Source organism: Diabrotica virgifera, chromosome 1, assembly GCF_917563875.1.
Source record: "Diabrotica virgifera virgifera chromosome 1, PGI_DIABVI_V3a".
Taxonomy (NCBI): Eukaryota; Metazoa; Arthropoda; class Insecta; order Coleoptera; family Chrysomelidae; genus Diabrotica; species Diabrotica virgifera.
In genome coordinates this window covers 13,069,564-13,080,574 of record NC_065443.1, presented here as the reverse complement: position 1 = coordinate 13,080,574, position 11,011 = coordinate 13,069,564, and the positions used below count along the sequence as shown (strand labels likewise).

Below are 11,011 nucleotides of genomic sequence, written 5' to 3'. Positions count from 1 at the left end.
GTTCTATAGGGGCCTTCTACCTTTAGAGAAACCGAAGAGAACCAGTTTGGAAGCGCTGGATACTTGATTTCTGCCTAGTCTATTATGGAATAGGATTTGCTGGTACAGCCCACAGTTGGTCAGTCGGATGGCGTTTCGTAGTATCGAGGTACCTATTTTAAATTTACGCATTTATCGACAATAAGTTCAAAAGCACCTTAAGTTTTATTCCATTATTTTTTTCTGCTCTACCCTGTATGAAAATTTGATGATATATTAATGTCATTTGGTTGATTACCGGAAAAACGCAATGTCATCTGATACTGTACTATTCAGGGTCAATTTTATTCACTTGGCTGAGCTTAAAAATGATTACCATTTTTTAATACAATTGATATAGTTGTTTCAATTAGTATTAAACATAATATGGTTAGATATGTGGGCATTAAAAATACTCGTAGGTAAGGTTTATAAAAGTTATGTTGGTTTTTCTTTGTAGTGTAATTAGAAATTTGTATAATGAAAATAGGTAATATCATTAGACATATCACCAAGTTTTTGTTCATGTCATTACGTCTATGGTTCATAGCAATACAATATAATAGCACAACATACAATAGCAATATAATAGACCAGTTAATTTAGCACAAATTAAATTTATTTTTAAATATAGCACCTAGAAACTTACAACTCTTTGCATTAGGTTCAGGATGATGTCAAGAAAGAGCCTAATATAGAAAAATGGGTGGAAATGCTTAATAGTAAGGTGACTAACTATTTTTTGTTCAAAAAGAGTACACTTTGCAAGTATTTCATAGGTGAAAAAAAAAAAAAACATGAGAAAAAACGATAAAAACTGTATTTTCTTTTGTGGATTTTGTTTTTGCTAACTGAAGATGTTCGTCTAATAATGTAGCCACATCCGAACAACTTTCATTTTGCATATTAAATTTGACTGTTACGGTAGATAATGTTTTTACAGAAAGTTGCAACTTGTCACTGCTCCAATAATCATTCCCTAGTGAAAATACCCTTTCAACAGCAGCATTAGTGCCTGGACAACATAAGGAAATTTCCGTTAAAACTTTTAAATTTTCATAATGTGGGATATGTTCTACTCTAAAATGCCGAAAGATTTCTACCCATCTTTGTCAAGTTCTATTTTCTCATCGTTCCATTTCTTCAATTTTTGTTCATTTAGATATAAATTTACCCTTCGAATTTCTTCAAAGAAACTACAATGAATGGAAACTCTTTTTACTACCCTCTGGCGTGCCAGAAACGGCAAGCAATATGCGCGTGTGAAATTCAAATCACTGTCAAAATAATTTTAAATACACAACCCAAACTTATATGGAATCACCATGTATTTCGAAGCCATATTTATTTCTTTTGAAAAAACTTGTTATTGTTGCGAAGAATAAGGGTTTTTATTGAAAATAAACAAATCGATAAGACAATAAGATAGTACAGCTCGGTACGGTATAGGTTATTTGCTTGAGTTGCAAATTGAATGAAAATAAATAAACTAACTTTTGCGTCCAACAACGAAAATATGCCTCATGTGGGGTTGTAGAACTTACAATGGGGAAATATTATTGGTCTTGTGGAGCAAGTAATGTTCTCAGAGGAACATAGCTGTAGAGCTAGGCGCAATACAGGGCGTTCTGTCCAAAACCTTTGCTAGGTAACAGGAACTAGGAAGCTTAAAAATAAAGCAAGGGAAAGTCGCTAAAAAGTAATAACGGCTCGCCACGGTCGTTTAATTGTCCAATCAGCTGGAAGACATCTACCCATTTCTTACCTTCAGCTCCAAAGGCAGCTTTTGGAAGCTATAGGTGTAACTGTCTCAGTTGAAACGATAAGAAGAAGAGTTCGTGTCAAGAAGTATACAGCAGGAGACAGTTATGGATTCTCGAGTTATCCAGGCAGTGCAAGATTGATCGCCTGAATTGGTGTCTTCACCACCAAAACTGGAACATGGGGAATTGACAAAATGTGCTATTTTCAGAAAAAGTCAGGATTTGTGTAAAATCAGATGACCCACGAAAGCGTGTACTTAGAGGTCGAGGAAGACAAGCAAGAGCGAAAACTGTCAGATCTGTTCACAAATATACAAGGGGAAGTGTAATGTTCTGGAGAGGAATTGTGATCCGTAAAAAAGCTCCTATAATTTTTATCCAATAAAATTTAACTAAGAAGTAAAAATACTCTGCTACGCAGACGACGCAATATTGATAGCCCAAGATGAAGATAGTCTGCAAAGATTAGTCCACAGATTTAACATAAGAGCAAAAGAATTCAATATAACAATTTCATCTCAAAAAACTAAAACTTTAGTAATCAGTAAAGAACCAATCAGATGCAAAATAGAAATTGATGGTATCAGTATTGAACAAGTAATGGAAGTAAAATACCTTGGAATTACATTGTCAAGTTACGGAGACCTAGACAAAGAAGTGAGAAATCAAGTACAAAAAGCAAATAGATTGGCAGGATGCCTTAATAACACTATATGGCGAAACCGACATATTAACACTGAGATGAAGTCAAGAATTTATAAAGCCAGTGTAAGACCAATAATGACATATGCATCAGAAACAAGACCCGATACAGCCACAACACAAAGACTACTGGAAACGGCAGAGATGAGAGTACTGAGAAGAATTACAGGAAATACACTAAGAGATCGAAAGAGGAACGAAGATATTAGAAGACAATGTAACGTACAGTGTATAAACGAATGGACACTAAATAGAAAAAAAGAATGGAACAACCATATAACCAGAATGGGGGAGACACGTGTGGTCAAAATAGCACGAGATAAATCACCAATCGGCAGAAGAAGTATCGGCCGACCGCGCAAAAGATGGAGCGACAACCTTCCATAGAGGTATCAATCCGCCAATGAACAAGCAGAATTGCTTATAAAGAGGAAGAAGAAGAAGAAGAAGAAGAAAATTTAACTGCTCACATGTATGTTGATAACCTGTAGTTAGACTCTGCAGATGTGCAACAGGAGAAAATTTAATTTTCGTGCATGATAATGGACCTCCACATACCATTAGAGTGACTAGAGACATCATTAATGCAGAAGGTATCCCTTGTTTGGAGTGGCCTGCTTGATCACTCGAGCTTAACCCTATAGAGTATTTGTGGGATATGCTTAAAAAAATTAGAGCTCGCCGAAATAATCCACAAAACCGCACGGCTAGTACAAGCTGCTCTTGAAGAATGAAGTAACCTACCACAAAAAAATGTTGATAATTTGATTAGAAGCGTGCCCACGCAAACAAGCTTGCATAAGGATTAGAGGTGATAACACTGACTACCAAAAAATAAACAAAAAAAAAATAAAAATTATTTAAACATTGAAATTTTTTATGCTATTGACTTTAAAACAAGTAGTTTCAATTTGTTTGTTAAATACTTTATTGTTTTATTTAATTGTTATGTATTTGTTATTAAATTGCTTTAAAATAAATATTGTCTGACTTCGTGTGTTTGTTTTTTTAAATTCGCGCGAAATAATAAGAAATATCAGATGATTCCATATAAGTTTGGGTGTGTGTATTTAATTAATAAAATTGAAATAAAATAATCTAAAAAAATGTTTTAGAAATACAATTTTTTTTTTTTATTAAACACAAGTTGTGTTTAGACTACTGAAATCTGGTCATCAGTTGACCAATTATCAGTTCTTCTTTAACTTATATTACTAAATGATACATAATCTAAGATCTTAACCCTATGGTGTCCTCTTATTTTTTTTTAACAAGTATGAAATTTTAAAACTAAAACTAACACACAATACAACACTATGTTAGTGCTTTTACACTAACACTTTACACTAACTCAAATGGTTTTCTTCATTTGAGTCTTCTTTCTAGCCCAGTATTATCGAGGAGCTGGATGGCCTCGATGTTTACATGACTATGGAGCCGTTGTTCGTGACTACCTGCCATCTTCTTGATGACTTTGTCTACATCTTCCATCTCAAGATCCTTGTGGAGGTCGACGTTTCGGATATACGAAGGAGCATCAACGATGTTCCGTAATACTTTATTCTGGAATCTCTGGATACTCTGAATATTACTTGAATTGGCACAGCCCCAGAGTTGGCAACCATACATCCATACTGGTCTAAGTATTTATTTGAGAAATACAAATGAGTATAAAATTATATAAATGAGTACTTTCAGTTCTTCGTCAACCATTTTCCATCAACTCCCGAATGTAGGTCTCTCCCAATAATTGTTTCCATCTTTCTCTACCTTGCGCCGATTTAATCCACTATTTGCCTGCCACTGCTCTTACTTGTTCTACCCACCTCTTTTGAGGTTGTCTTATGCTGTCCGCCTCCTTGGTATTCATTCTAGGATTCTTCGTGTGCACGTGCACCTGTTATCATTATAACTAGCTATGTGACCGGCCCAGAGCCATTTCATTTTTTTAATTTCCTTCACGATATCCCTGATCTTCGTTCTGTCTTATCTCGGTGTTTCTGATCTTATCTCTCAGTGATATTTCAAGCATGACTCCTTCCATTGCCCCTTGTGTTTTTTCTAGTTTTTCTGCAGAGATTCTGGTAAGGGCTGTGAACGCCAAGCTGTAGGTTTAAACTGGTAGGTACATATTATGCATGTGTTATACTCAGGCGCGGATCTAGAAATTCATAATGGGGGGGGGGCAGACTTACCTCAAATACAGTGATACCACAGCTACCGATTTTTCGGCAGATCTACCGAATACCTGTCAAATCTACCGATCTACCTAATTTTCCTTTTTTTCTACAGAAAAATCAAAATTCTTAATTTTTAAATTAATCTGCCGATTTTTTTTTCTACCGGAAAATCAAAATTATTATACTCTGTTTATCGAATACCACGTGAATAAATCACAATATTTTTTCAAAATATCTTAACGCACTCCCTTTTACACAATATCGATAACACCAATAATACCGAATACCTTGTTATCGGTATTGTGTAAAAGGGAGTGCGTTATGGTATTTTGAAGAAATATTGTGATTTATTCATGTGATAACTCCGTCTGTTCGGTAGACGGAGTATAGAAAATTTTTTTAGCGGATAGATTTGGCAACAGAGTTTATATTAGTCAATTTTCAAGAATTCTTGAATTGCTTTTACAAGCTTGTAACACAATGTGCGAACCAGCAGATACGGATTTATATGGATTTACCAATATCAATTTTATGACCAGTCCTTTGTCCTTTTATATTATGATTTTGGGAGTAAAATGTATCTACCTGAATCTGAATAGTGAATACTGAAGGATTGTGGCTTATTTTGATATAGAAGATAATTCCAAACTAAAAATAGTATTTATATTAAAATCTTAAAACAGGAGAAATTTATTTTGTACCTTTTTAACTTACAGTATTTCGACATAACTAAAGAACATTAAAAATTTTTTTCGTTCTCAATTGCTTCAATATCCGACATTGTTTTGTTTTTAAACGATTATAAAGTGTAAAAAATCATGCTTTTGCCTATAAAACATTCCTTGTAGATTTTAGAGAAAAATGTTTCGAATAAATATTCTAGATCTTAATAGTTTCTAATTTGAAATACATAAACAATTGGAGATAATTGCAAAAAACCCTTATTTTTGCAGTAATTTATAAATGTTAATATCTTGTAACTATTATTTTTTATAACAAAAATTTTAAACTTGTTTAAACAATTATACAGCTTTCAAATAAGAATATTTGTATTTTGAACGTTAATAGGTACACGTGTGGTAAGTTTTTTTAAAAAGTCTACAACAGGAAAAAATATGCAGTTTTATTTTATTATAAATAAATTAATTCCTTATAACAAAACTAAAGCATCCTTGATATTTAGTATTGCGTTAGTTAGACGGCTCTACTCGAGTTACTTTGGATTTAAAAAAATGAAGAAAAGTGCTCTATAATACCTAGAAAGCCGAGAAAATACATTTTTTAAATATGTACACGATTTTGAACTTTGAATGAATTTTATGATGAATGGTGATTATTGATCATTATATGATGATGAATGTAGCTTATTTTTGAATATTCGTACCTAAAGTATCATTTTTTTGCAATGTGATATCTTTATTGTATCGTAAATTTCAAACGTGACTTTTCATGAGATAAGGTTTTATACCCAGTACCCAGTGTAATATATTTGCATTTTAAAATATCATTTTTGTTATTCTTTGAATTGAGAAACATATTTTCGTTGTTTATGGTTCACCGGTACCCAAACAAATGCGCCTGCAGATTATTTTTCAGAGAAGGGTGTTTTATTAGATTTTATGGCTTCTTTCAATTCTTTGGAAGCGGTTGTCGTGTAATTTAGTGTTGTACTGATGGCTTAAAGTTTAGAGTTAACAGAAAAAAATAATAAAAAAATACTTATAGACTAAATACGATAGGGGGTCCATGGATCCGTTGACCCCCTCCCCTGTATCCGCTTATAGGATTGGACGTGTTTTTCAAGATATACACTAATATATCGTTAAACGGTCAATGCCAGGTTTATTGTTCTTTTAATTTCAGAATCTTGATTTAGTTGTCCCAGTTTAATGATACGGCTCAGATACCTATATATTATGTTCAACATTTTCTATGGTATGGTTTTGTATTGTTACATTTGTCTTACCCTGGCTTATATTATTAATATTACATAATTTATTATCTATATAATAATATGTTTTTTTGCAGCTGTTCTTCTGCTTTTTATCATGGACAGCTCCACAGAAGCCTCATTCATCGGAGACAAAATCCGGCAAACTACCAACATATTACTGGGGAACTGTCGCTCTAAAACCGGCGCAACGAAGGAGGATTTCGAAACTTTAAGAGAGAGAAAAATCCCAACTACTAAAACAGGTCTTTGCCTCATGGACTGCCTATTTGAAGGAGCAGGTATCATGGAAAACGGAAAGTTCGTCAGGTCTGGAATGGTGACTTCTCTTACAAAAGCAATGAAAGGCGATGAAGCAAAGATAGCGAAGTTAAATGAACTGGGGAAGGTTTGTGAGAAAGAATTAGATAATAAACAATTGCCTGAATGTCAAATTGGGAAGAAGATCCTCGAGTGCTTGGCTAGAAACGGAGAAAAGTATGGTTTGGAGTTTGTTAATCCTAAAACAGATAAATAAAGAGAGATAGAATATATCTATAAGTATATTGTAAATCTTTTATTGTGCTGCTTTGTATTATAACAAAAACTTTCGATTATAAAGATAAAGTAATTAAATATTAATCCACTGCTTACCTCTGTAATACGAGTTCATCTTGTGTATCTGAATTTTGTATTATGTACTTTAAAATACTTCTCCTTCTCACAGTCTACTCTTTCCTTTCACATGTTTTAATCGAATCTCATCAAGTCCAGAATTAAAGACGGACTCAGAGAAACAAAAGATCATTCTTAAGCAAATTTTCCACTTTACAGAGTGAGCTTGCTACCAACTGCCATCTAGTTTGTATGACAGAAAATAAACCTGACTAATGTGTACCTCTAAACTCATATATAGGTACACCGATTTTGGGCATTAACGCCCTACCGATAGGAATCTATGGAGGAGTGTCACCGAGTCACAAGTCCTTATCCATTGCCGTACCGCTTGTCCATATGCCGATCAAACACCAGTTTATTCCAGACCAAGTCGTAGATTCTTTTAGAATTTTATACTACGACGTTAGCCTTTCTATTTTACGTATCACATGAACCAAGAATGTTTTCTTTAGTATTAATAAACTTGATTAATAATAAGCGTTTGCGAAACATGAAGCTTTTAAACTAAGTATTAGCTATGTAGACACACAATAAGTATAGTAAATACGAGAGAGTTGAAAACTCTGAAACAAGAAATGCGTCGACAAGAGACTGGCCGAATACTAACAGGATACTTTTTCACTACAAATACGCGAGAGTTGTTTTGCATCCAAAACTCTAAACTAAAGCGATGTAACTTCTCTGGACTACAAATTGATGCTTCTTCTTCTTCACTTGCCACTCCTAGCGCAGATTGGAAATCTTCATGGCCACTGCGACTTTGTTAGCAGCGCGCCTAAAAAGTTAAATCGAACTACACCCGAACCATTCGCGTAGATTGTGAAGCCACGATATTTTTCTTCTTCTCACACTTCTTTTGCCCTTAATTTTGTCCTGCATGATATTTCTTAAAAGTTCGTACTTGTCACCCCTCATAATGTGCCCCAAATATTCCATCTTTCTAGTTTTTATCTCAATGTTGTTCTGAAGCTATTTTCTTGTGGCATTTTTACAATTTTAACTATTTAGAATGGGAAATAAGCCACAATATTTTAAAATATATCACATGTATCTGAATTGCCGATATAAATGAGTCAAATTAAATAAATTATTAGAAGAATTTTTTTTACTAAGCAACAACATTTTTGTTTATATTAATAGTATTTTGTATTTTGACAACGGCACCCGATTTGGGCGTCGAAACGTTAATAAAAATCATTTTTTAATAATATTGTGGCTTATTTCCCATTCTAAATAGTTAAAAAAGTTTTTATCTCATTGATAAACTGATGCTGTTCCACTACAAATACGCGAAAGTTGAAAACTCTAAACCAGAAGCGTTCAGCTATAGCTGGTTTACAAGTGGATCTCTCTTCAATCCTGATCCCTCGGCAGTGGCGGGGGGCCTAGACATTGGCATTGGGAGGGGAAATTTGCCTTACGGGGGACTTTCAATGAAACACCAACTAAAATACATAAAACAGATAAACCAAAACTACATAAAAGACGAAAATAATAACTTATATGCACTAAGTTCCCTTAATTTTCCTAACTAGCGTGTTTATTGGGTTAAATTTGTCTGTCTTGTCAGCTAATATATTTTTATGTTTCAACAATTTTTTTCTTTAATTCTGGACCTGGTTAGGGAGGAAAATTTCCCCTTTTTCCCTCCCCGTAGATCGACCACTGCTCCCCGGAGGGAGTGTAGTGGTCGACGTGATGTCGTGTATTGTCCGTCTCCAAAGATCTCTGTCTCTGGTCATTTCTTTTAACTCATGCATAGGTCTTTTGCATATTCCTGTAATTTGATCGATCCATCTTGTTGGGGATCTTCCTCGTGATCTTCGGCCTTTTACTGATCTTCCTCGTGATCTTCGGCCTTCGGCCTGATACATTTCATTGTATAATGAGTATTTCCATGTTTGCTCTGTTTGATCTCATATGTCCAACGTAGGTATTTTAATTGTTGGAGATGGACTTTACTGGAGAGTCATTGGCTAACTTTTAGCTCCCTTAAAATTGAACTATTTGTCCTATGGTCAGTCCAAGAAATTGGTAGCATTCGTTTCCAACAGAACATTTCAGTGGCGTCTATATTTCTTCTTTCCGAATTTCTCAGGGTCGAAGATTCACATCGTAGGTCAGTATTGGGAATATTAAGCAGTTGATCAACCTCATCTTTAACGCTCTTGAAATTTGACAGTCCTTCCATATTGTGGTCATTTTTGCTGTGGCTACTTTTTCTAGATAACATCTACGTTTTATTTCTTCTTGTAGTGACCCTGTGTTTGTGATTAATGAACCCAGATATAAGTATGGGCTCACAACCCCAAACCGATCAATTGTGGTTATGTGTGGATGATTGTTATGTGGTCTATCCTATCCACTTTGATTTGATCTTTGTCTTTGATATGTTTAATTGCAGACCAAATATTTGACTTTCGTTTTCAACCAGTTGTATAAGATCAATCAGCTCTTCTTGATTGTCTGCTGACAAGTGAATACTGACTTCTTAAAATTATAATTGCAATGTCAAACCAAGCCCAAGGGGTTAGCGGGGGACAACTTTGAAATTTCTATAAGTAAATAGGTAAAACCACACCTTTTGAATATATTATGCTAAGAGGGATTTCCTAGATACAAGTGTTCAAAGGTTAAAACATCTTGTGAAGGCATTATACCAAGGATTTCTGGGGAATTTGCTCGGGACAGTTAATCGGTAGGTTTTATGAAATTAGAAATTTATCCACTATCCATATAGAGTGCTGCTTCTAGATTCTAGATATACATCTAGATATACATAAAAAGTGTTATTTGCTTCCCCGTTTTAATTCTTGTTGATTGTGGCCGTAGTACAGGTAGACAGATGGACATGTTATTTTAAAATGGAATTTTTATTGCTTCCCTAAAACAATTTATCAAATCATCCGACAAAAATTTTGTTACTTGTTACCAATACAGAGTTTTTTACAACTTATTGTATTCAGATGGAATTTTAATCTCAAATCTATTCTGATGACGACATAATCGCCAGCCGATCTTTTCATTTCGATTTAGGTTTATGATTTTATTGTATGTAGCATTAATAAATTCATCAAAGGAATAAATCATCTACTGGATTTTGATAAGGTTCGTTTGGAAATGTAGATTTATAGATAGGTACGTAATACTTTGAAACGTTTATGATTTTTAAATCATTATTTATCAGTGATGGGTTTGTTAAATCCATGTCGTAAATATTGTTTCGGTAAATTTGGCGTTATATGGCGGCCGCCACCAGTGGAGTACCTATAAATATTTTCATTTAGGAAATAAATCCACAAGCAGAAAATTTTTCCTGTAGCTGTAGTTTATAAAATCCTTTATAAAAGATATATAATTTATTAAAAATTCCCCTAATGGGCTACATCACATATGCAGAACTTTTTCGACCTAATACAGATCATCATCAGTGCGTATCCCCTCAGTGCTAAATAGGATGTTCATATGCTAAGCCACCAAAATTAAAAATATATGGGTAAAGACCCTTTAAAATGTTACAGTCATGGAAACATTGACATAAATGGTTTTAAATAACATGGATGAATTTGACGCGATAAAAACTTTGATAAGATGCTGGTTACAAGTGATACAAAACGTGTGAAAGATATGAATTTATTGACTCTAAACACTAAATTAAACAGTAAAATATAGGATAAGTCCGTTACACTTTGAACTGTCTAAAGTTGGATAAACACGACACGACCACTTTGAAGAGATTA

General features: G+C 33.9%; 1 protein-coding gene across 2 annotated transcripts; it reads left to right on the top strand.

Moving 5' to 3' along the window:
- The first annotated feature begins 336 nt into the window (after positions 1-336).
- LOC114325235 (uncharacterized) lies at positions 337-7,255 on the top strand. Of its 2 annotated transcripts, none has more exons than XM_028273272.2 (2): positions 337-440; positions 6,692-7,255. In XM_028273272.2, exons 1-2 carry the CDS (start codon positions 416-418, stop codon positions 7,129-7,131), a joined length of 465 nt encoding a protein of 154 aa, XP_028129073.1. In that variant the 5' UTR covers positions 337-415; the 3' UTR covers positions 7,132-7,255. The 2 variants fall into 2 exon arrangements, with proteins under 2 accessions (XP_028129073.1, XP_028129157.1); XM_028273356.1 differs by having other exon boundaries at positions 436-508.
- The last annotated feature ends 3,756 nt before the right edge of the window (positions 7,256-11,011 follow it).